The sequence below is a fragment of the Zalophus californianus genome, chromosome 8 (genome assembly GCF_009762305.2).
Source record: "Zalophus californianus isolate mZalCal1 chromosome 8, mZalCal1.pri.v2, whole genome shotgun sequence".
Taxonomy (NCBI): Eukaryota; Metazoa; Chordata; class Mammalia; order Carnivora; family Otariidae; genus Zalophus; species Zalophus californianus.
In genome coordinates, this window is record NC_045602.1 from 59,263,315 (window position 1) to 59,291,071 (window position 27,757).

The 27,757-nt window shown below is 34.5% G+C and overlaps 1 protein-coding gene across 12 annotated transcripts in view; it reads right to left on the reverse strand.

Annotated features, from left to right (window-relative positions):
* EHBP1 (EH domain binding protein 1) overlaps positions 1-27,757 on the reverse strand; it is a 366,839-nt gene that overhangs the window by 160,117 nt on the left and 178,965 nt on the right. For all 12 annotated transcript variants that reach the window (XM_027623542.1, XM_027623541.1, XM_027623544.1 and 9 more), the window contains 2 exons: positions 24,834-25,071; positions 16,662-16,851 (listed from right to left, as the gene is read on the reverse strand). In XM_027623542.1, the coding sequence (XP_027479343.1) occupies positions 16,662-16,851; positions 24,834-25,071 (428 nt within the window). The remainder of the gene's footprint in view (positions 1-16,661; positions 16,852-24,833; positions 25,072-27,757) is intronic.

Genomic DNA, 27,757 nt, shown 5'->3' on the forward strand with positions numbered 1-27,757 from the left:
ATAATACTCTCATTAATGGTCCTATAGTACTCTAGCCTATCTCTATTAAAGCCCTAAGTATACTGTATCATACTTTTTGTTTATGTGCCTGCCATATTTGGTAAGTTGTAGAAGACAAAGATTTTAGCTTAGTCATATTTTTCCTCCTAGTTCACAGTAGAGCATCTTGCATAGAGTGAGGGCTACATAATGAATGTATGAAATAGCACATGAGGACAGGCATGTCCCCAGATGTCTTTAGAGATATCCTATTTAGTGGACACTACCCCCATCACAAACTTTGAAAGCCATTCCCATAGAACACTTCTTTCTTAGAAAAATATAATTATCCATTTTTTTCTGTTTCATCCAGTTTTGAATTGGTTTATTTCTCACTTAAGGAAAATCAATTATCATTACCATTAACAAATATTTACTGGAAATACACTACTTATTGTCTTGGCAAATTTTAAAGTAAGTATCTCATTTTAGTAGGAGAAATAATTTATTTTTACTTCATATTCAGGCCATGTTAAGAGTGGCAATGAGTATTGCTGAACTGCTTCCTATAGCATTCCACATGACTAGTATCTCTAACCGTGTCAAAAGAGGTTAACTCCTAAGAAGTTTTCAGATTCTATTTTATAGCACTTTAGCATCTAATACCCTTTAAAAAAATACAAATGTACACACGATAGTATTTCTTACAATGAAAATACTCAGGTTACTAATGTTTTATATAATAAAGAGAATTTTATCATAGTACTCAAAGCAAATTTTATTTTAAACTATATACTATATATACTCAATTTTTAAAAAAAGCATTTGGCAAGCCATATGCTATTCAATTAGCTTTTCCTTCTTTTTGAGGTGTCAGAAAGCTATGAATTAGGCTAAGACTACTTTTGATGCCTCCTTCAGAGTAAATAAAAGTTTGACTTCAGAGTCATATAATGATGGTACTTCTACTGAAAAATATCTTTTAGAAATTTCCATGAATGTCTTTTTATTTTTCAATTTTTCAATTTTAATTCCAGTATAGTTAACATACAGTGTTATATTAGTTTCAGGTGTCCAATATAGTGATTCACACTTCCATAAGACACCCAATGCTCATCATGACAAGCGTACTCCTTAATCCCCATCTCCTATTTCACCCATTCCCCCACACACCTCCCCTCTGGTAACCATCAGTTTGTTCTCTATGGTTAAAAATCTGATTCTTGGTTTGTCTCTCTCTCTCTCTCTCTCTCTCCCTCTCTCTTTTTGCTCATTTCTTTTGTTTTTAAATTCCCCATATGAGTGAAATCATATGGTATTTGTCTTTCTCTGACTGATTTATTTCACTTAGCATTATACTCTCTAGCTCAATCCATGTCATTGCAAATTGCAAGATTTCATTCTTTTCTGTTTTTGTTTTTTATTTTTTAGGGAGGGAAGGAGGAACAAAAGGAGAGGGAGAGAGAGAATCTTAAGCAGGTTCTATGCCCAGTGCAGAGCCCAAGGCAGGGCTCAATCTCACACCCTGAGATCATGAACTGAGTCAAAATCAGGAGTCGGACGCTTACCTGACTGAGCCACCCAGGTGCCCCAAGATTGCATTCTTTTTTATGGCTGAATAATATTCCTGTGTGTGTGTGTGCGCTCCCTCTTCTTTATCCATTGATCTATCAATGGACACTTGGACTGCTTCCGTAATTGAGCTATTGTAAATAATGTTGCTATAAACATAGGGGTGCATGTATCCCTTTGAATTAGTGTTTTTGTATTTGGGGGGTAAATACCCAGTAGTGGGATTAGTGGATCATAGGGTAGTTCTATTTTTAACTTTTTGAGAAACCTTTCTACTGTTTTCCACAATAGTTGCACCAGTTTGCATTCCCACCAACCATGCAAAAGGATTCCTTTCTCTCCATATCCTCACCAACACTTGTTTCTTGTGTTTTTGATTATAGCCATCCATGAATGTCTTTTTATTGCCTATGTTTATCAAAGTTATGATGGCTACCCATGAAAATTATAAAGTACACATGTGTCTGAGTTAGTATTTTCTTTTTTTAAAGATTTATTTATTTGAGAGAGAGCAAGAAAAAGAGAGAGAGCACAAGTGGCAGAAGGAGAGGGAGAGAGAACCCCAAGCAGACTCTAGGCTGAGTGTGGAGGCTGACGTGTGGCTGGATCCCACAACCCCAAGACCACAATCCAGCCAAAACCAAGAGTCAGATGCCCAACTGACTTCACCACCCAGGCACCTGTGTCTGAGTTAGTATTTTCAAAATGAAGAACATACCTGTAATATCTTTGGTTATATACAATCTAAAGCCTCATCATTCAAATATTATTAATATAGAATTGGTTATATTTTGGGCATGGTATGTTCATTTGTATTAAGTAAATTATAATTTTTCTTTCTAAAAATGTTAAAGGTGCTCTATAGGAAACATACTTTTTTTCTGGGGAAAAAAGCAAATAAGTAAAATAATTTCTATATTAAAAATATTTTCAGTCAATTCTAAATTTGTAGGGATATTATAAGCTGATACAAGAATAACTTATTTGTATAACTGCTATAAAAGGTACAATTTTGTTAAGTAAAATAAAGATATTAACAAGTTCTAAAGAAATATATATAAGGGGAACAATATGTAATAGAACAAACTTTTTTACATTGTGTGTTAATCTGAAGTACATATTACTAACACATTTAACTCATGAAAGTCAGGCCAAATGAAGACCTCTACTTAATAATTCAAGTTATTCTGAGTACATGAAAGAATAAACTGTTTTTCTATTAAAAAATGAACTCTGATGGGCAGAAGACATGAACAGACACTTCTCAAAAGAAGACATACAAATGGCTAACCGACACATGAAAAAATGTTCATCATCATTAGCCATCAGGGAAATTCAAATCAAAACCACATTGAGATACCATCTTACACCAGTTAGAATGGCAAAAATTGACAAGGCAAGAAACAACAAATGTTGGAGAGGTTGTGGAGAAAGGGGAACCCTCTTACACTGTTGGTGGGAAGACAAGTTGGTACAGCCACTCTGGAAAACAGTGTGGAGGTTCCTCAAAAAATTAAAAATAGAGCTACCCTATGACCCAGCAATTGCACTACTGGGTATTTACCCCAAAGACACAGATGTAGTGAAAAGAAGGGCCATATGCACCCCAATGTTCATGGCAGCAATGTCTGCAATAGCCAAACTGTGGAAAGAGCTGAGATGCCCTTCAATAGATGAATGGATAAAGATGTGGTCCATATATACAATGGAATATTACTCAGCCATCAGAAAGGATGAATACCCAACTTTTACATCAACATGGATGGGACTGGAAGAGATTATGCTAAGTGAAATAAGTCAAGCAGAGAAAGTCAATTATCGTATGGTTTCACTTACTTGTGGAACATAAGGAATAATAGCATGGAGGACATTAGGAGAAGGAAGGGAAAAATGAAGGGGGAGATCAGAGGAGGAGACAAACCATGAGAGACTATGGACTCCAGGAAACAAACTGAGGGTTTTAGAAGGGAGGGGGGTTGGGGGATGGGTTAGCCCAGTGATGGGTATTAAAGAGGCCATGTATTGCATGGAGCACTGGGTGTTATATGCAAACAATGAATCATGGAACACTACATCAAAAACTACTGATATACTGTATGATGACTAATATAACATAATACAATAAAATAAAAAAATGAACTCTGTTACTTATACTAATCACTCAATTAGATGAACCTTTTCTGTTTTGCTTACTTACAGAGTTTTACTATAAGAAGTGTGGATGGTCTTTGTAAAAAAAAAAAAAGAAAGAAAGAAAGAAAGAAAGAAAAAAGCCCAGCTATGTTAAAACCTGTCTTCCAAACACAGCTAAGATACAGCTCAAAGTTAACTTAACAGTTTCCACTCCAATGGCATCTTGTGGTGGTGGTGCAGAAATACTTTTAGGATTTTTATTCAAATTATTACAGCAAATTATTACAACTTAGAACTAGAAATTACGATATAGTGCAGAAAAACAATTATCTTTTGAACTTCCCAAGGTATTCTGGGTATGAGAATGCTCTCAAACTGAGGAATTTAGTACTAAAACATAAATACATTTTACTACAAAGTAACACCACAAATTTATTTATCAAAGTATCAAGAACTTTTAAGTTTACATTCCCAAAGAATAATTAATTTATTCACAATGTATTTTCAATCATTGGCTTTGTTTCTCATTAAGATCATTATTTAAAAGGTTTATCTAATTTTAAAAGTTGTCTTTCTGCAGCACTATGCTGAACAATATTATAAGTTTTCTTTTTTTTTAAAGGTGAAAAAAATTCCTGGGTTATAAACTAAAGACCTAATGAAATGATCTAAGTACATGCAGGTTTGCAAAGAAAATGCTCACACACCCTTATGAAAATGGCACTAATGGAGCCAATATATAGTGCATATATTAATCCTTAGATTACAACTCAATCCAGGTATTAAAGAGTTTACTTGTCCCACAGTAGTTTGGCCTTCTGTACATAAGCCAGTTAAAGAATACCTATTACCATTAAAAGTATGCTTAAATGCCATGGAAACAGACAATAAAAGAAATATTAAGCCATTTTACAATATCTAGTTGCTCCATTAACTCAACTGTACTGACTGTTTCTGAGACTCTTCTCCAAGTTCAAACATGTCAAACTTGTTCTTCAGGCCCTTCAAGTTGGGACTTATATTCAATAACAGTGCCAAGCGAGAAGTTTAAATAAACATAAAACTTTCATAGAAATGATTATAGGAGTTCAAATTGACTGTAAATATCCTCCTCATCAACATGTCAAGTAGTAAAACCAAAATATTTCATTGGATTTATAGTTTATTTTCTATGTATAATTTCTTCTTTGACCTATATGTTACGTGAAAATGTATACAGTAATTTTCAAATATATGGGTTTGTTCTAGTTGTTTTGTTATTGATTTCTAGAGTAACTGCACTATGGGCATAAAACATCATTCCGACCCTCTCAAATTTGTTGAAAACTTACTTTAGAGCCTAAGATACAGTCACTGTAAAGAAATGAATTCTTTAGTTGTATAGTGTAGTATTTTATGAGGTCAAAATTGTTAACTGAGTCTAAATCTTACTGTTTTTTGAGTCTACCTATTCCATCAATTATAGAAAGGTGCTAAAATTGCTCACTATCATATGGATTATCTGCTTCTTTTTGTAGTTCTTTCAAAGTTACCTTTGTATATTTTGAGAATATGTTAGTAGGTGGATGCAAATTCAAAAGTTTATCCTTCTGGTGAACTGAATCTTCTATCATGATGCGATGATCAGTTTTTATATCTAGTAACGCATTCAGCCTTAAAACCTATTATATTCAATATTAATATGGCAACACTGGTTTTCTTTTGGTTAATGTCATGGTAAATCCTTTTTTCAGTCTTTTAATTTCAATCTTTCATCTATTTTTAGATGTGTATACTTGGATATTTTTAAAATCCAGATTGATAATCTTATTTTTAACTGGAACATTCAGTCCATTTAGATTTAATTACCAGAGTTTCAATCTATCATATTATTTTAAATTTTTTATTTGTTCCAACCACTTTGTGTTTATTTTTCTCTCCTTTTACTGAATTATTATTTTTAAAAATCATTCCTCCATTCACTCTAGTTTGGAAGTTAAACACTATGTTTCTATCCTTTTAGTAGTTACCCTAAAAATTATAACATGCTTCCTAAACTAATCAAGGTCTAAAGAGCAATCAATCAATATCTTTATCCTTCTTCTCAATAATATAAGGAACTCAGAACACATCAGTGTACTCATTCTAACTCCTAGCTTATATATTATTGTTCTCATATATTTTAATTCTTTTATTTCAGCCCATCATGAGATATTATTGTTTTTTTAACACACTGATAACACCCATTCTTTTTTTTTTTTTTGGATTTTTTTATTATTATTTGACAGAGAGAGAGAGAGAGAACACAAGCAGGGGGAGTGGAAGGCAGAGGGAGAGGGAGAGGGAGAAGCAGGCTTCCTGCAGAGCAGGGAACCCGATGTGGGGCTCAATCCCAGGACCCTGGGATCATGACCTGAGCCACCAATTTGTGCTTAAATTTATCTACCTATTTGCCATTGTGTGATCTTTGTTTCTTGAATTCCTCATCTTCTAATGAGTAATTTCCTTCTGCCTAAGTTACATGTTTTAGAATTTCTGTTGGGAGCAAACCTGGTTGTCTGGAAACATCTTTATTTTTGTCCTCATTTTTTTTTTTTTTAAGATTTTATTTATTTATTAGGGAGAGAGAGAGAAAGCCCAAGCAGGGGGAGTGGCAGGCAGAGGGAGAAGCAGGCTCCTCGCTGAGCGAGGAGCCCAATGTGGGACTCAATCCCAGGACCCTGGGATCATGACCTGAGCCGAAGGCAGACGCTTAACCAACTGAGCCACCCAGGCGTCCCTATTTTTGTCCCCATTCTTGAAATATTTTCCACTGGACATACAATTCTAGGCTGGCAGTTATTTTCTTTCATCATGTGAGAGATATCATTGAACTATCTCTGGCTTCCATTATTATTGTTGAGAAATCAGCAGTGTTCCTTTGAAGGTATACTGCTTCTTCCCACCCTGAGCTTATTTAAAGATCTCTTCTATTTCTCTCCCTATTTACCTGTATCTGCCTATCAATCAGTCATTTTCTGAAGTTTCACTACAAGGTCTCCGGGTATGGATTTCTTTTATCCCAAATGGGATTTTTGCTAGGCTTCTTGAATCAGCAGACTGTATCTTTCATCAGTTTTAAAAAGTCCTCAGCCATTATATCTCTTCAAATATAGTCTCTGCTCTACTCTTTCTTTTCCTTCTCAAAGTTAAATTAGAATTATACTACATCTTTCTCAATCCTCTAGGGTTTTTGTTTTGTTTTGTTTTTATTTTTTATAATGGAAAATTTTAAAGGTAGAACAAATATTATAATGAACCCTCATGTAACGACTACTTAGCTTCAAAAGTTATCAATATTTTTTCCAATTTTGTTTTGTTATTCCCTCCAATACTATCCCCCTACACACACATTTTTCTTCTAGAGTATTTTAATGCAAATCCCAGAATTCTATCATTTCAACAGTAAATAATCCAGTATGTATCTCTAAAAGATAAGTAAATTCAAGATCTATAATTTCTCCTCTTCTACACTTTGACCAAGCTATTCATTTGTTAAATGAATTGGGTCATCTGTCTTGGAAGATTTCCCACATTATCTGTTTTGGTTGATTGCATCTTCACGGTGTCATTTCACATATTCCTCTACATACCTACCTCCACCCCATATTTCTTGATAGTTATTACAACCAGTGGCTTGATTAGATCTCAGTTTAATTCTCTGGCAAGAATAGTTTAAAGGTGGTTCTGTATATTTGCTATTGCAATATCAAGAGGCACAAAATGACTGTCATACTCTTAAGGATATTAAGATTGATCACTACAGTTGAGTATTGTCAGCCTGATCCATTCATCCATTATAAAACCTTTCCTCAAGGGTTTTAGCAGCCATGCTGATTGTTGCTAGAACCATTATTTCCTTAGGGATTATGAAATTGTGAATTTTCTAATCATATCATTCCTTCTGCATTCCATTGCTAGAATTCTTCTATAGAGGAAGAACTTTCCCTCATCAACTATTATCTTGAAATACAGTTCATAAAGGAAAGTCAGAATAAATACTTGACTTTTTCATTATTTATCAATGTATACAATAATGAGTTGGTGACCTAACAATCTCCATCAACTATTTGGATATTATCTTTACAAATTCATAAATTTTTATATATCTGATATGTTTCCATCTGTCTGCAGATATTTATTCTTTTTTAATTACGTAAACATGCTCCATTGTTTCCAGCAATTAATGTTACACAAGCGTCTGATGGTAAAATATTTCCTTTGTAGGTAACCTGCCTTTTTTTGTTTTGTTTTCTTTATTTTTTTAATTAACATATAATGTATTATTTGTTTCAGGGGTACAAGTCTGTGATTCATCAGTCTTATACAATTCACAGCACTCACCATAGCACATACCCTCCCCAATGTCCATCACCCTGCCTTTGAAATTCAAAAGTACTATCAGATATGTCTAGTTTGGTCTCATTCCATTCATCTTGCCCAGTACTTGTGAGTTCTTTTAATCTAAAGACTCAAGTCTTTTTGACTAACTCACATAAATTCTCTTTGATATATTATTTTCCTCATCTGTTCTCATCTCTACATCTCCTATAATAAATGTAGTGAATTTCCTAATTCTAGCCTTTGTTTTTACTTTCTCTCCCATAATTTTAATTTCTTCACTTTTCACCTTGAATTCTAGAAAGAATTTTTTAAGTTTGTCCTCTTATTCATTAATTTGATTTTCTGCAATATACTATCAGCTATATATAATCTAAAATTTTTTAAATTCCGTCTTTTCACGTCCAAGAGCTCTTTGCCATTCTCAAATTATTACCATCACCATCTTGGGGTAAAAATTTCAAACCTACAGAAAAGTTGCAAATATAGTACAATAAAAACCCATATATTCTTTATCTAGATTCACCCATGATTAAGGTTTTGCCTCAGATCATTATTTTTGGTGACTACTTGCTTATTTCATTTATTAATGGAATGTCCAGTTGAATCACACTAAAAATATTAATTAGAAGTTTTTTTAAGAAAAAACTTCTGGTTTTGTGGTAAGTTTGTTTTACAGAAGATCATTTGTTCTGATGATTAAGATTGGTCCCCCTTTTTCAACATTTTTTTGCACAAAATTTAAGGAGGCACTCATTTTCAGGTTCACACATGACACTGAGAGCGAGTATCTCCTTAAAAATGAGGCACCTACTGTCAAAATTTAAGGAGACACTAACTCTTGAGTTTAAACAAGTGCCAAGTTTGCACTTACACCTCAAGAGTTAATGGCTTCTTAATTTTATACCCTAGTTGCCTCTCTTGCTTCACATGAGTCCTTGCCCTGCTGCACACTCTGTTGTGGTTCTTTTCATTTTTTGTTTTTGTCTGTTTCTTACTATTATAGCCTAAAGCTATCCAGTACTTGCAGTTGAGAAGGACTCTGTCATAGTTTGTATGAATCTGTTCAAACACTACAGGTATGTTCCTCTTTTTCATGCAGTAAAGGGTAATTGGTGCTTCCTTCACATTTTTCAATAATGTACCCTAAAGTGATCCTGCTGATACACATCACTAACACTCACTTTACCATTTGTTCTAACTGCTTAGACTTTACAAAGCATTCTTTATCATCAAAGTACACACATAATTTATTTACCTTATTCAGATTCTTTTCCTATATGGGAACACTTTTGTCTCCATAAGGAAAAAATGGCAATTCAATCGTCAGCTGGAGAACTGTGACAGGCACTTTAATTCAGTTACTCCAGAATATACTGATATAAAAGAATAACCTCTCAAAGTCAACTTTAATTATTATACAAAATTTATTTAAAAAGTCAGGCATTCTAATTATGGTTTGTTCGTTCATTTTTATTTTTATTTTTTTTAAGATTTATTTATTTATTTGAAGGGGGGTGGGAGAGAGAAATTATCTTCAAGCAGGCTCCCTGTTGAGTGTGGGGAGCCTGAGATGGAGCTCGATCCCAGGACCCTCAGGATCATGACCAGAGCCAAAATCAAGAGCCGGCCACTTAACCAACTGAACCACTCAGGCGCCCCTGTTCATTTGTTTTTAAACAGAATTTAGCATTTTTATCTTTCCCATTAAATACAGTCAGAAAAATCAAGAGGCAAATTCTTAGAGATGTTCTCGATGCTATGGCTGCTCATTTTTCCAGTTTGCAAAGGCCTTTAAGTGGGTTACAGCTACTGCACATTTGTCTGTCAAATTTCCCTCATCTGTGCACCAGGGTTGGGACTAGAGTGAGGCAAGGCAGCACCTTAGAGCACAAGATTCAAGGAGGCATTCACTCTCAGGGTAGTACAGATGTAAAATCCTTTCCCCAATAGGAGACAAGTACTAACTTAAATTTTGTGTCCTACAACCCTCTCTTGCTTCCCTCTGGTCCAGACCCTGCAGTACCTATGTGCAAATATATTTTTGAATTGATATTACAGGTGCCAAAAAAAGGGGAATGTTTCTCAGTATCCTCACCAGTAATTTTATGCTCTGAAAATTACCGTATCTTTTCAGACATCATTATATAAATGTAGTGAGCTGATTTTTAAGGAAATACTATTTAACTTTTGCTAGCTTAAGTTTCTTGTTTGTGGGTTTTGTTTTTGCATTCTATTATAGTACTATTCCTAGATTTCTTCATGCTCAGTTGCAAAATATTCTGATTTTCCTGTGAAGCCCATGATTGGTTGGCAAATGTCATTTAAAAATAACTGTTTAAAAAAAATAAATAAATAAATAAATAAATAAAAATAACTGTTTCAAGCAGTTATTATTCAGATAGTCTCATAGAACAGATACCAAGATTTGGGCTCATTTGCATCTCCACTATAAAACTCACATTTTAATAGCCTTCTATAGCACAGCCTGTCGGCTGTTCCCTAATATTCATTCTACTCTTCCTTCTTAGTTCTAGAACTCTTGATTTTTAGCTGGGTAATACAACTGCCCAGAATAAAGATTTATTTTCTAATGTCCCTTGCTAGAGGTAGGTGTGACTGTTTTTTGTCCTTTTCTTGTTCACTGGAAGGGGGCATATTGGCAATGGTTCAAAGATGGCTATCTTGGAAGTCCATGCCCAGGATGGTGGATCAACAAAACAGGAGACTGGGTCCCTGATGCCTTTTGAGGTGACTGTACTGGCAATAGACCTTCAACATTTTCAAAGATAGAAATAAATTTTTGTTTTATTTAAACTGGCATTTGAGGGGCACCTGGCTGGCTCATCAGTGGAGCATAAGACTCTTTTTTTTTTTTTTTTTTTTTTTTTTTTTTTAAAGATTTTATTTATTTATTTGAGAGAGAGAATGAGATAGAGAGAGAGCATGAGAGGGGAAAGGGTCAGAGGGAGAAGCAGACTTCCCGCTGAGCGGGGAGCCCGATGTGGGACTCGATCCCGGGACTCCAGGATCATGACCTGAGCCGAAGGCAGTCGCTTAACCAACTGAGCCACCCAGGCGCCCGGAGCATAAGACTCTTGATCTCAGGGTTTTGAGTTCAAGCCCCATGTTGGGTGTCGAGATTGATTAAAAATAAAATCATAAAACAAAAAAAAAAAAACCTGTCATTCGAGGCTTTCTATTGCCCACAGATAATTCTAATCCCAACTGAATTCCATTAACCAGAGACTCATTTGATTAATAAGATCTTAAAAAAATAACAATTCTGGGAGGTTCCACAGACATAGTAAGAAAAAGTAGTTGATTCAGTGTAATATTTTCTTTTTGGGGGGGAATAGGAGGGATGGGGTGGCTGGGTGATAGACATTGGGGAGGGTATGTGCTATGGTGAGTGCTGTGAATTGTACAAGACTGTTGAATCACAGATCTGTACCTCTGAAACAGTGTAATTTTTTCTTAATCTTTAGCTAATATCAGCCACACTGAAAGAAGGGTAGCTTTGCAGGGGGAGATAGGGAATTCCAGAACATAAACTATTTTACAGGGAGAAAACAGGCTGGACTAAACTATCATTAAAAAGGTAAAGGCAGACTGAAGACATTCCAGAGAGAGAAACAGTTAAAACAGTCACTGATACCTGAGGCCCAGCTGTATTCTTTGCCAAGCGTTCTGTAAAATCTCGTGGGGTCTTTGTAACAAGTTATCCTTTTGTTTAAGTGAAAAAAAAAAAATCAACCAAATGGTTTGTTTCTGTTAGTTATAACCAAGACTACTAATAGAACAGGTGATACAGGGTGCCTGGGTGGCTCAGATGGTTAAGCATCTGCCTTTGGCTCAGGTCATGATCCCAGGGTCCTGGGATCGAGTCCCGCATCGGGCTCCCTGCTCCTTGGGAGCCTGCTTCTCCCTCTGCTTCTCTCTCTCTCTCTCTCTCTCCCTCTGTTTCTCATGAATAAATAAATAAAATCTAAAAAAAAAAAAAAAAAAAAAAAAGAACAGGTGATACATACAAGAGTGTGCCACTTAGTATTATTGAGGAACAACTTTGGTTAAGTAAGGTATTCAGGTAAGTAAATATTTTGTAGATATCTTACCCACCCTCTGCACCCCATTGTCATTGAATGTAGTTTGGCATTTTATTTTACAAAATAACTGGGTATTTATCATTGCATTCATTTAAATTATGATCCTTGTGCTTTTTACTATTTTTCTTGGAAAGTTTGAGACATTTTCAATGTACATATGAGGATATTAACAGTTCAATTGTGGGCTCATTGTTTTTTAGCATGAATGGCCATAGGCATCATTCTGTAGTTTTGCACAGAAGAAAGGGAGGTAAGGAACTTTCTAGGAGGTCTTTATGTGCAAAAGCTGAAAAGGGTGTTTGCCTTGTAGTTTGAATTTGCTCCTGGGACCAATCAAAGGAACTGCTGTATGTAATTTTGACTTTGGTTTACCCTGGGCTTCCCACAGTTACGGCAATCCATACTCAAATTAAAAAATATACAAGTGTAAACCTTAGGACTTTGTCAGAACTTTCTAGAAAGAGGTAACAATAAGTGGAGGCCTGAGTTATTTAGCTGGGCCTTGAGATATGGCTGGGGTTTTCACTTTTAGAGATGGAAGAAGTGGATAGTAGTATCACTGTCAACCACTGGAGTATCACCAGTCAGGATCTTTGAGGGAGCCTTTCTCCACTTGACCAGGCTCATTTCATCATCAAATGTGCAGTGGGGCTCTTCTCTATGCTATCACAAAAATGTAAGTTTAATTTATTTTAATTCTTTCTTGTCATTGATAGTTGGCTATTCATATATTCTGATTTTTACGGAATTGGGTATATAATGTTTAATAATATACTTCAGCAGATATATCTAGCAACAATGTTGTTTATGTTCCTAAACTTGCTCTCATAATTTTAATTGCATTTTATACTATGTTGCATGAATTATATCTAGGAACTCAGAGTTATATATTTATTAACTTATAGTCACAGTTAGTAAATGATGGTCAGCCACCACTGACCCTAACTTATTATTTTATTGGATGGTTGTATATATTTAATGTCAGGTTACTTCCCTACACACTTGCCTTTTTTCCTAAGTTGTCTTTAAAAGTATTACGGTTTTGGGGCACCTGGGTGGCTCAGTTGGTTAAGCATCTGCCTTCAGTTCAGGTCATGATCACAGGGTCCTGAGATGGAGCCCTGTGTAGAGCTCCCTGCTAGGGGGTCTGCTTCTCCCTCTCTCTCTGTCCCTCCCTCTGCTTGTGCTCTCTAATAAATAAATAAAATCTTAAAAAAAATAGAAGTATTATGGTTTTATCAGAAATCAATGGTCTGAAGTGTGGAGTTTACATAGATTTAAAACACTGAAGAATCCTTAGCTGCCTTCAGGATAGTTTGAATTTTATTTGCAATATAAGTACATGCTTATTATCACTTTGTTTAAATTCTGATCTTAGTTCTTTTTCATAAATTTTCTGATAAATAAGTAGTTTCAGGTGACAAGTGGGGAAATTAATCATCTGGCTGAGCACGTGTCACACTGAATGCTCTTCAGCTTCTACAGTTATCACTGAGTACAACCTGGCATTTTGTTACACCAAACAACTGTGGTGTGATAGCCTTTTATTATTCGACTAAAATGTGAACCAAAATCTTTATTTGAATTATTATCTCCTTTCAATTTACAAATAAGGAAAGTAATTGGCCAGAAGAGTACCTTAAAACCATTAAAACTCTTTAATAATTTTAATGGACATGTTTTGATGTAAAACACACTTTCCTGCTTCCCTAAACAGAATATGGTATACAATACACAGTAAGCCTTTTTCATATTGACTCAAAGTTACCAAAATGGTCAAGTATTTTACTCAGCTTTAATAGTGCAAAGTCTTCAGGAACTACCAGGAAGTACATACATATATAAATATACATACATACATACACGTATATATCTATTCTTATGATGAATACGCCCCATACTACTGTGCTTTCTCAGCTGCCATTTATCATTTTTATTATTGTCAGTATGCTATTGATTCTAATCTTCCTTATCCCATACATAACTGTGTCATTCGTGGTTTCCAGTTTTTTTTGGTTTGGCAATGGTCCATTTTTTAAAATGAAATCTTACATGAGTTCCAACATACAAACTGAATGAATATGGATTTCTGCTGCGGAAGTGGAATAGGAGCCAGTGTCCTGCTGCTAAGCCTCTATACCTGGTCTTCAGAGCAGAACACCAAGGTACCTGATGAAACCCGAGGCTACCATCAAATAGTTTAATACCACCTGTCAAACCTAAGAGTGACTTCCTCTATTCTGAAGGATAAACTTTTTTAGAAAAATGTTATCTTGTACCTTGTGCAGAAGGCAACAACAACAGAAACATCCATGATCTCATTACTCAGTAACTTCCAATTAGTGTAACAAACACAAATGGAAGTAAAACACATGTAAAGATCAAACGTTCAAATACAGAAAGGTAAAAAAGGAAAAGAAATGCCTTCCTCAGTCTTGTGCATACCCTGTATTGTACCAAAACCCTTCTCCTCAAAGGTAACCATTATTAAGTTACCTATAATTCCTTCCATAATATATATGAGTGTGGATGTCTATGTGTGTAAGAATATATGTGTGAATAAACCTTTTTAAAATAAAACTTTATACATACAGAAGCTATTAGACATTACACATTTTATTTTTTTGCCTAATAATATATCAGCAATCTTTTTTAAAATTAATTTTTCACAGTTGTATTTCACATAATTGAGTTAACTCCCAGATCAGCAGAATGTGTTACTTTGGATATGACTGATTGTGTTTCTACTGTCTGTGTCTGAGCGTATTAAGAAGAGAAGCATGGTGCCTTTCCCATAAACATCATTTATTCCATGATATATCTGCAGTGGAACACTATCCTCAAAATAATGTAGAAAATAGCTATGTTATATGTCACTATAACAGAACTTAATCAGCAGGTAGGTATAACAATGTTTCTATAGAATAATGTATTTAGGGTTCCAACTTGGAAATGGAAATACCTCTTTAGAGGTAGAATGGCACAGTGGGAAAAGTATGGGTTTTAGACTCAAAGGACCTGAATTTTAATGCAGGCATGTCACTACTAGTTTTATCATTTTGAGCAAGTTACTTAAAGAAGGTTCAGTTTCTCATATATAAAAAGAAGATAATCGTATGTATTTCTCAGGTTGTTCTATGGATCAAATGCATACAATAGGCACTGTTAAATTCCTTTTCATTCCCCTACAAAGAGATTAGGATTTCTTGATTAGCTTCAAACTCCTGATGGACTCACTATAGGAGAGGTTGGGGCAGGGAGTAAACAATGGAGTAGAGATTTGGGAGACAAGGGTTTAGCTATTCTTGTGCCCTAATTACTGTCTTTTTTTTTTTTCTCTCATGGGTACAGGAATTGGCCACCTCCTTTGCTTTAATTTCTACCATTTGCTGCTTTCATTTAGAGTTGCAACCCCACTCCCACCTTTCCCTAGTCAATTAGAAGATAGAATTTAGTCCTGGTTTCTCCCCCTAGAGTTACAGGGTTAAAAAATACCTGATATAAAAACAAACACCTGAAGACTGACTTCTAGAATAGCAGAATGAAAACCTTAGGGAACTCACTCTCTCTAAAACAATGAAAATACAGGCAAACAAACAATTTTAGGGCTCTGGCATTTAACAAAAACCAAAGAATGAACTGAAAAATCTAAGAGAAATTACTGAACTTCAGTGCCCTTGAGAAAAACAGCAGCCCAGGCACCTGAGGTGGAGTATGGCCCAGGTATCACACAATTAATGAAAATACCAGTTCCAATCCTGGTTCTCCTGGCTAAGGGACCTCTGATCTTTACTTTATCCCACTGAGTTTCATGAAGTTCACCTTATTTTTCCCTTAACTACCTGTGAGAATTAAATAATGTAATATGAACAAAACACCCATGAGTTGATGGGCAAAAGTTACTTGCCTAAAAAAACTTGCAAAATCCAACATTTCTACCTTAAACACACAAGATATCATCCTATTTGCAACCAAATCATGTAAAAGCTTTAGACTTGTTCCAACAATGTGTCTTACTTTTCCATGTAATTATTATGCATTAAAACTTCTAAAAATAGTGACAATAGGCCAAAATTTTAACTTGACATAAATCAAAATGACAATATTGAAATTGTTCAATAAAGCATTTTTCTGCACTGGGCCTTAATCTTCCAGTATGTTTCTCAAAGGATGATTTCTACTCCTTCCTCAATATCAGTGCAAGCTGTCCCTCATACCTTGTTACTTTAGAGTATCTTTTCTCTAAAGCACCATCCCTACAATTATAATGCCTTTCTTCCTCTATTTCAAAACAGCATTTAAAAAAATCTTAACTCAAACTATCCAATCATACTGTTCTGTAAATTTACAGGCTCCCAAACATACACAGTGTTGCAGTATAAAGGATTTACTTGGATTTTACTTTTAAATCATCAAAAATAGCAAACAATGACTTTTCTTAATTTGAATTAAATTGCATGGGGGAAAAAAGATAAAATATAATACATGTTTTTACTAAGAATAAACTCCTACCTTAGGAGAAGTGGAGAGATCTCTTCCTGCAGAAATAATGGTGTTTTCATTTACTCCTCCTGTCTTTGGTGAGATGGCTGGTGGGGCTGGAGCTTTTCTTTTCACTCTCCTTTCAGTTTCCAGTTCTTGAATTGGAGTTACCAAATTATTTGGAGGAAGAGTTGGTTTAGGTTCATAAAAAGGATTAGATCTAAATGAAAGAAGAATTATTGTTAAATGTTACTCTAAAAATAGTTTATTCCTAGCTAAAATAAGAAAAAAGTAAAAATTTATAAAACTAAAAAATACTGAAAATGATAAGGAGAAACCCAAACTAGTGATACCTACAATTTGGAAACAATCACTATTAATCTATTGTTTTGTTAATCACTGACAATAAAATTTTTCCCTTTTAAAAAGTATTTTTAAACTTTTTTCATGCAAGGTCACACTTAGCTCTATTGTATATAGATCCTTAGAAAAATGTTTATAGTAATAATAAGTCCTATATACTCCCCACACCCAAGGAAAAGGAAATAAGATGTGGAAATATTTGCTTTTTTATGCACCCCACATCAAACACTTTTTTTTCCTGCACTTCATTCCTTCTCATTAGGATGAAATGCATTTAGAAGTTCATTCGGCAAGGTTCTGTTAATAGTAAATACTCCCAGGTATTGAAAATGTCTTTATGTCACACTTAAATGATAATTTTGCTAGGTAGAGAATTCTAGTTGTCAGTTAATTCATCTCAGCACTCTGATGATATTAGCCCACTGTCAGCCTACTATTGCTCTTTTATAAGTCATCTTTTATCTTTAGTTTCTGTTAGGATCTTCTTTTTTCTTCTGGTTTTGAGCAATTTTACTATGACATGTCTAGGTGTGGATTTCTCTTAATTTATCCTGTTTCAGGCTCCTTCTATCTCCTGAGTCTGAAGATGTATGTTTCATTAGTTCTGAAAAATTATCAACCATTATCTTTGATAGCCTCTTCTCTATTTTCTCTATTCTCTTCTTTAGAAAATCTTATCAGATGTATGTTGAGTTATCTCTCTCCTTCATATTTTTACAAATTTTCATTCCTCCTGTGTTATAGTCTGGATAATTCCCTCACATCTATGATCCAGTTAACTTTTTCTCTCTTCATCTGTGTCTAATTTACTGTTTAATTCTCCATGAGTTTTTAATTCTGATAAGCATTTTTCTTCATGCAGCTATGTGTAAAATACCTCAGGTACAGAGATTTGAGTCATCATCTAAACATATTTATTTCGGAGCCTCAATCTGATAAATCTATTCAAGTTCTTGCATGTACAATCCTAATGTTTCTTTTGTCTCCTGATTTTCTCTTGGTATACTCTTTTCTTGTATGATTTGTAATTCTAGATTTCAAGTTCAGGGCTTAATCTGAGTTAAGGATTTAACTTAAGGATTTCCTCAATGAGGAAATCCTGCATAGTCTGAGCTGGGAGTGCCTCTCTTCACTGTTTATGTTTGTATTTGCCAAGTGCTTCAGAAGCCATTTTATGTGCTATTTTCTTTGCTTGGAGGATCTCAGGCTACCCTACCAATATAATGTCAAATCCATAGAAGATTTGGGTGGGCCTATGTGCTTATAACTTCTCTGGGAAGACTTTTTTTTTTTTTCCCTCTACCTACAGTCTAGGCCCAGGCACAAAATCTGCCTTGTTAAGTCCTTTTATGAATAGATGAGTTTTTTTTTTCTCACTAGCTATCCATAAACACAAGTATTTGGTGTATGTGATGATTATTCTTCCTATAAACTGTTATCCTGGTTTTTATTTATTAGTTTGTTGCATTTTTTCCCCAACACCAGTTGGTTCTCTAGAATCCTATGTGTACAGAATAATTTCTGAGTCCCCAAGGCTAAGTACCAGCTGACCCAAATATAGTGATTATTCCAAGGGAATTCCACCTAGTCATATAAGGCCTATACTGTTGATAACCCTCTGTTTCAATTACGAATGCTCTTTTAACTACAACAGTATCAGACTCACTTAGAACCAATACCAATTATGTACTCCTTTGCCTAAGAATTTATACATGGACAGTCAAATCATATGAGACTGAGTACCAAGGAGATATGGATCAGAGATGGGAAATATATCATACTTGTGATGTCATTCTTATGCTGTACTCATGGTAACAATTAGTGTCACGGGATTCCTTCCATTGAGCTAGGGTACAGCCACAGAATCTCTTTCAACTCTGTTCAAGTAGTAGCTTTTAACTGAATGGAGTTGGCATTTACAAAGAAACCTATTTCCTGTTCTTCCTCTACTTATGTCTGTGCATTCAAGAGAATAAGAACAGGAAACAGATATACACTTGAAAATTTGCTTTTCAGATAAAATATTCTTGCCTAGTAAGTGATCAAGATATGCGTGAAGTATTTACATCCCATGTTTACAACCTGGAGATGAACTTAGGGATATCAAAGTAAGGAACAATGTTGAAATAACTAGGCGTTCAGAAAAAGCTGAACATTCTCTCTGAAAAGAGATATGAAAGGTATCACATCTAGCCTAGAATGGCGGTTGCCAATAACATTATTAACTAAGATTAATAAAGCGTTTATGCTGTGCTAGTCACTATTTTAAGTAATTCACATGTTTTAACCCATTTAATCCTTACAACAAGCTTGTTTCTTGGCCTAATTTTATTGATAGCCTCATACAGCTGTTTTTCAAACTCTAAAAGTAGTTTGAAGAGAGGTAAATGTAAAGAAATAAGATGAAAACATTTTTCTTAAAACTCCAAAACTTAAAAAAGAGAAAAATCTTTTTCCCCCAAACTTAACTACTTGCCAACTAATGTTACATGTTTCAGAACTGAACAGACCCATTTCAATCTAACTGAATTAATTCAGTTATATGAATTATTTAGGTGATAGTCTAAAAAATTGTTCTTGGTTAGGTCTCTCTAGAATAAACTTCCATACAGTTTGTAAGATGGTAGCTGCCACAATAATCATTATTTTTAATTTGTTATGTAAATATGGCTAGTTTTAAGAAAACCTAAGAAGTGTTAGAGGATATTTATATTACGAAAGGATTTGTGCTTCAAAGAAAACAATGACAGAATCTCTTAAAACAGGTATGATTCAGTACATTTTAACTTAATTTACAATACTCAGTTGCATGCAATTTTTATAAAACATATCTAGTATGTATACAAAAGTAACTAAATATTGTCCTTTTACTTCCTATCTCTGACTGCTTCAAATCACTTGGGTCTCCCTCTAACCACTTGAATATTAGTATTCTTGTCAAAAGAAGGTAAATGCAAGTAGAAAAGAAGCTCATAATCAGCTGGTTTCCAAAGCTGGATCATAAGACTCATATTCCTAGAAACATAATCAACACAGATATTTTCTTGAAATAATTAGAGCTATGTTTCTCAATCTGTTTTACCCTATGACATGTAGTAAAAATGAAATTTGTATGTCATGCTATCGTAAAAACATAGGAAGCTGCTGGAAAATCAGGGTACCAGAGACTCCAGCTGCCCTGGACCACGCCTCACCGCCAGAAGGACTAAAGGAATGAGTGTGTCTCACACACTTATAATCTATTGGTGAGAAAACAGTGTGCTAGGCACCACCACTTGCTAGGTACTAAATCAGAATAAGATAAACTTCTACTTCTAAGGGCTTTGAATGATCCTCCCTATGGATCAGACATTTCTAACTAAAACTGAATTTCCTACTCTTTAAGAATAAACAGGATGATTCTATTTATGTGATACTCAAATGTATATGGGCAAAAGGTAGATTAATAGTTTTCAGGAGATAGGGGAAGGGAGGAATTGAAACTAACCACTAATAGGTAAAGGATTTCTTTTTGGGGTGACAAAAATGCTCTGGAATTAGACTGTGGTGATGGCTGCACAACACAGTGAATTAGCTAAGAACCACTGAAGTGTACACTTTAAATATGGAATTTTATGTCATGTGAAGTATATCTCAATAAAAAAAGTGCTATTAAAAAAGTGAACAGTAGGGGCGCCTGGGTGGCTCAGTTGTTAAGCTGCCTTCAGCTCAGGTCATGATCCCAGGGTCCTGGGTTCGAGCCCTGAATCGGGCTCCGCGCTCCGCGGGAAGCCTGCCTCTCCCTCTCCCACTCCCCCTGCTTGTGTTCCCTCTCTCGCTGTGTCTCTCTTTGTCAAATAAATAAATAAAATCTTAAAAAAAAAAAAAGGTGAATAGTATACACTGTGCTACAAAAAGTGAATATATACATAATATATATGGTTATGAACATGCTCCCTTCTCTATAAAAATGTTATATAATTACTGATCAATGCATTTTTAAAAATACTTAATATTTTTAGTAAAAAAAATTATTTAAGGAACTAGCATAATTTCCACATTCTGTTGATCATCTATGATTTGAATAACCTATTTCAGGGCTTCCTACATCACTTTCAATAAGCAAAGATTATTTTTATCCTTGTATTATATACTTGAGTAATTAGTTATATCATTAACTCACTGTGAACTAAAAATTCATCATTTACATTAAGTGGGAAATTGGACAGAATAATTTCAAATGACATTATTTACTGCTTAGAAAATAATTCACCCAAGAAAAAGAATTACAGAAAGAAAAACTGTAAGTTGATTAGAAATAGAATTAACCTACTGAAAATACAATAAAATATGAAGCAAGGGTATAGTGAAATCTGAAGTCTGTTCCTCTCACTTTGAAAATTTATGTTTCTTTGGACAAACCACATTTCTTAAATGAAGTGTGTAGCTTCTCTGAGTAAAATTCAAAGACAACTTTCCTTCGGAAATTGACATACAACCATACCAGAAATGATTTTATGCTGGATCTCAAAAGTCATTTCATAAATGTTTTGAAAAAATATTACTGCTTTCTCAGTTTTCATTTTTGCTACATAAACTAGAATGGCTGAACTACCAAACACAAGACAACTGAGAAAATCCCTGTGGTTGCTAAGTGTACAGGACACGTGCTACTAGCACTGAAGGGTGTTTACTTTCTCCTGGTGCTGATGGATATGCTGAGGTTCTGAAGGTTGCTTTACACATCAAAGGACTCAGGATTATTTATTCGTGATAGTTTTATGTCAGAGGATGCAGGAAGAGTTTTGTAATGAAGATGAGTAATACAGGCTTTTCACTCGATGAAAGGTCATAAGTTTATTACTGAAGTAAGAACAAATTTTGGAAGATTTCTGCTAATGTAGTAGGACCTACAAACTTTTGGAGAAAAAAGGATGAGAAATAGAGTTCTTCCTGGACTCTCACATTAGCTGATGAGCAATCTTTAGAATCTGTATGTATATTCCTATTAAAAAAAAAAAGCTTAAGTGTTTATAGGTTCCGTCTGGTAATCTCAGATGATTGAGCAATTTAGAATGTTCTTTATTCATGGGAAACTTGTAAAGACTGTGACTTTCATGTGGAAAAAAAGAATGGTCAAAAGGAAACACCCAGTGATTCTGATTTTAGTTTTTATTAAGGCATTTTAAAAGTTTAAGCAAACATTAGATGTCTCTTTAATTTGTTAAAAGGAGAGAGCAGGGTGTGAGTGTGAGTTGTGTAATACTCATGCATCTTGGAATGACTGAACGTTGGTACTTAAAGTTTATATTTACATTCAAATACTCTAGGTGTGTGGCTATTACTCAGCACCTACACCACCCATGAGAAATTTTATTTTGATCACACATTGGCTATTTCAAAGAAAACAAATATAATAACTTCAGTAAGAGTTCTGCCAACTTTTTCAATCCCTGTATAGTTATTAATTGGTACTGAAATCTAAACCTGGACTTGGAATCAGATGATTACTATGATGTATTTCTATGTACTTACAGAAAGTTAGAACTTTTTTAGGTTTTATCAAAACCTAACTAGGCCCATGAAGAGTCACAGGCCATATGGTGTAAAATGGGAAAAGGTTGAGAAATGTAGTTCCAGAGCAATAAAAAACAAGTCACCTACCTCATTCTTTCAAATCAAATATTTGAATTTGGTTATTGTAGTTCCCTTAAATAATTGTTCTTCTAAGTCAAACAGTCCCCATGCCCTCAATCACTGCTCATTTGATGTGGTTTCTGGGCATTTTGATGACTTTGTTGCTCTACTCTTTTAATGCTCTGAATCATTGATGCCCCTTGTAAAGTGCAGCACCCAGAAGTTAAAATAGTGCTCACAGGGCGCCTGGGTGGCTCAGTTGGTTAAGCAACTGCCTTCGGCTCAGGTCATGATCCTGGAGTCCTAGGATCGAGTCCCGCGTCGGGCTCCTTGCTCAGCGGGGAGTCTGCTTCTCTCTCTGACCCTCTTCCCTCTCATGCTCTCTATCTCTCATTCTCTCTCTCTCTCAAATAAATAAATAAAATCTTTAAAAAAAATAAAATAAAATAGTGCTCACAACAGGAGCTAACCAATGCACAGGAAAGAAATGACATTTCTTCCTTAACACCAAGCAACTACTCCCAATTTAATACATTGAAGGAGCCTTTTTATTATTCCCCTCTCAATCTATAATATCCCCATTATTTTGAAAGATTCCACTATTAAACTGTATTTTTAAAGGAATAACTATTTTCCCAAGATCTAAATAATCTTAATAACACTAAAATTCACATATTTCTGAGAAAAACAAAGACCCATACAGCCTCACTACAAGTAAACATATAATTACTATTCTTTTAATTCCATCACCTGTGCCATTTCTGCATCCATATCTTATGACTGAGTTTCCTCCTCCTGATGGGTCAGATTTTCCTGCTTCTTTATATGCCTGATAGATTTTTGACTAGCTGTCAGACATTGTGAATTTTGTTTTGGGTGCTGGATTTTTTGGTATTCCCTTTGGTATCTCTGGTATATTTGTATGGCGTGCAGATAAGTTACTTGGAAATATTTTGATTTTTTTGAGCCTTGCTTTTAAGCTTTGTTAGGCAAGCCCAGAACAGCCTTTAGTCTAGGGCTAACCTCACCACTTTATTGAGACACCATTATGAGGACTTGACTTGATGTCCCAAGTGTAAGGAACAGCTTGGAAACATAAACTATTCTTGGTCCTGGGTGAACTCCAGGGACATTTCTGTGAGATTCTTTGTCCTTGGTAATTTCTTCATATGCATGCTCTCATCAATACTCAGCTAAAGACTCAAGGGGGAACCTTCTACAGATCTCTGAAACTCAGTTTCTGAGTAGCTCTCTCCTCTCTGATACTCTGTCCACAATTCTATTCTCTTCAGTACCCCCAAAGTCCAAACTGTCTCCTAAACCCATGGAGATTACTAGGACTTTTGGGTTCTTTCTCCCTGAACTAGAGTTGGAAATTCTCTCCCATAAATAAGGCTTGGAGAAGGAAGGGCTCACCTTCTTTGTTTCTCAGAAATCACAGTCCTGTGCTATTTGCATACAATATCTGAAAACCATTGTTTCATATATTTCATTCAGTTGTTTAGTTTTTAGTTTTTTAGGACAAGAAGCTATTATCAGTCTATTACTCCATCATGGCTAGAAGTGGAAGTTTTGTTGTTGCTGTTTAACACACTCAGGGCCACGGTCTGCAGCCACACAGGCTGTGAACTGTTTAACTCCAGAATACAATTTGCACACACTCTTCTCCTATCCTCACCCTAGATTTGAGTAAAATGGCAGCCCTAATCATACTGACTTTTTATAATGAGCTTATAATCAATAACAATCATACTTGGGTAAGAATAATAACTCAAATGAAGATAATTTCTAATTTCTAATTGTTATGGTCTTGTTTGGCATTTGAACAATGTGTTCTCATCAAAACACATAAATGATGACCTGGTTCCCACAAGAGAACCTAACCTATTGAAGTGTAATACTTACAGTAATTGATTAAAAACATCTAAGTGCCATTTATAATGTGGTTCCTATGAGAATACACAATTGGAATTCTAACTAGAGATTTCAAACATATTTCTCTCCATTGTTAGCTTAGGATGCACATACGTTCACATGGAAGAGGGTGGAAGAATCAGCATCAAGATCATAAAAATTCAGATGGACATGAGACAGATACTAACTTGTAAACTGTATATTAACACTGGGGCAGACCTCTTTTTACCCATGTAAAGCTAGATTACAGAAGCATCTCTTTAAACATAGAGACTAATTTATGATGATAGCAAAATAAAATGTACTTACTCATCCAACTCTTCTTCTGTTTTAGAACTGTCAGCATAGAGGTACTTGCTCATGTCCACAGGTCTTACATTTTTTCTTTTTGTAGACTGAGGAGGAGAATCCTTTATAGTTACAAAAGTTTCTGGCTCATCAAATGGGTTCAAATACTGTGGAGTCTGTATCTCTTTAAAGGGATTATAGCTATTATTATAAAAAGATTCCTCTGATTTTTTAGGTGATGCTGTTTCAGTGATGGGTTCTATAAAACAACAGCAAAAAATGAATTAAATCAAATTAATATTATCTGATATTTTCTTATATTTTTAGTGCTTACAAAAATAACCTTGAATTAATACTCTATGGGGCTGAAAGAGTCAAAACAATAATATGTTTTAGAGGGGCTAAGTTCAGAAGATGTGTTACCTAAGATCTTTGTCTACTTCTCCAGGAATGCTGCTCCCCAAAATGGCAGCTCTGAACAGGCTATTTTTATTTATTTATTTTTATTTTATTTTATTTATAGGGGGAGGGGCAGAGAGAGAGGGAGGGAGAGAATCTTAAGCAGGCTCTGCACCCAGCATGGAGCCCAAAGTGGGGCTTGATCTCATGACCCTGAGATCATGACCTGAGCCAAAATCAAGAGTAGGATGCTTAACCAACTGAGCCACTCAGGTGCCCCTAAAATGGCATTTTTGGAATGCCCTTGGGGTCTCTAATATTATTAGCATTACATTATGCCAATTTTTGAAATTTTAACCTTCTTAGCGGTACAATATTCTATTTATTGTTTATTTCATTTGCCTATACTAGCTTGCCATCCTAAACTGATATAAAATAAATTTATTTTTAAGAACACAAAGTGGATTAAATTTTGAAATTGTCTTTGGTAGTTACACCAGCAAGAGACCACTTAGGGAATTGAAAATTCATTCCGGACTATTATCAAATATATATCCACATATCACTGAATTTATTTCACAAAGCCTTCCAAGAGTAGGTTTCTATATGCTACAAGACCTTAAAATCTAGAGTTTTTAATGAGATTGTTGATTTTTTTCAATATAACTTTGATCCAATAAGTACTCTATTTAATAAGGTAAAGGACTAATGTAGGAATTCTCAGATAGAGTGCTACACTGAAATCATATTGATAAACTGACGGACATGTTACACCAAATTTTTCTAAATTTTATTATTTTAAGTTTCATTTTGAAAACCAAGGTACCCTTAATAAAATTCTGACTCCCAAAACAAAAAGCACTGCAATAGCATCATGTCCTCCAATGATACTAAGTGCTTAGTACCAGCCTTTTTCTTCTTATATGTCTTAATATTTTAAAACAAAACTAGAACTTGTAATAAAATTGTCCAACATTTGGTCATGGATTCTGATAAAAACAAATGTTTTCCCAGACTGAAGAAAAGTTTCAGAAAGCCAACAATCAGAGGGTAGTTTAAAAGTTAATTTTAATTATGCCGTGCAATTCTGACAAAATACTGTAGAAGGCAGAAAACTGGTTACTGAAATTCTCAAGAAAAATAACTATTCATAAGTGACATTTCAAACAATTTAATCCAATTATTATAAAAATTTCATGACTGACATATTTATGACTTTTATATTTTAAAGTCAAGCTCCTTTTATTTATACTTTAGACATTAGCCCAGAAAACTTATTTTGTCTTTAACTGAAGAAAAACCTCTGAACTGAAATTCCATACACCATGGAGAAGCAATTATAAAATGTGAAAGAGAATTCATAAAATCATAATAAATACGGAAATGAATTTAAATAAATCTTAAATTTTAAATTTAAATTTAAATCTAGACTATGCTAGAGAAGAGATACAGTAACTGTGTAACGTTTTTAACACTAGGATAATATTCAAACTTAACATTTCATTAGAATCTTTATAACAATGTAAATGAGGCATTTTCTTTTCTCTATAGGGGAAAAGAGGCTGGAAAATTTTTGCCTATTCAATTTTTATTAACAAATATCAAGTCTCAAATGCTTGAGAAACCAACAAAACTGGTCAACGGAAATAAGATTTTTATTTTTACTTTCAGGAAGAGGATTGCAAAACTTGATCTAAGCAAATTCATCAGTTATAAAACCAAAAGCAAGAAAGCATTCAAACTATAGAGCATGGTTTGAAGATGACAGAAATGGCAACAAAGGAGGGTTTAAAATGAGATTATTTTATATAAAAGCCAACAAACACATTTAATATTTTCTAAGAGGGTCACTGATGCACAGAATGTCATGAATCTAAAAGGAGAATTGAAGCTGTAAAAGCAAATAAAAGAACCATCTAAACAACTTCAACACATTATTTTTTCCTCACATGCTTTTCTTACTTGAAGATGCAAATTTTTCATCAATAAAAATTTAAAAATTATTTCTAAAAAAACAAGTATTCTTCTATTAGAAAATAATTAAACCAAAGACTCTAAGACACATATATTTAAAGAAAATATTGGTTGTCACATTTTTTTTTTAGCTCTATAGGCATGGTTAAAGATTCTGAATCAGGTTGACTAACCTCTCCTAAATAGAAATACCATATTACATGTTATCTTCTACTCCTTTCTTTACCTCAGAAAACAGACCCACATATATATATATATTTTTTTTAAAGATTTTATTTATTTGATAGAGAGAGACACAGTGAGAGAGGGAACACAAGCAGGGGTAGTGGGAGAGGGAGAAGCAGGCTTCCCGCTGAGCAGGGAGTCCAATGTGGGGCTCGATCCCAGGACCCTGGGATCATAACCTGAGCCAAAGGCAGACGCTTAATGACTGAGCCACCCAGGCGCCCTGACCCACATATATTTTTAAAAACTATTTTTATTTGACTTTGAAATGGAAAACTCAAATACTGATGTCTCAAAATATTTTGGTAATATTTTAAAAACTCAGAATACTCAGATATATGTAGTGC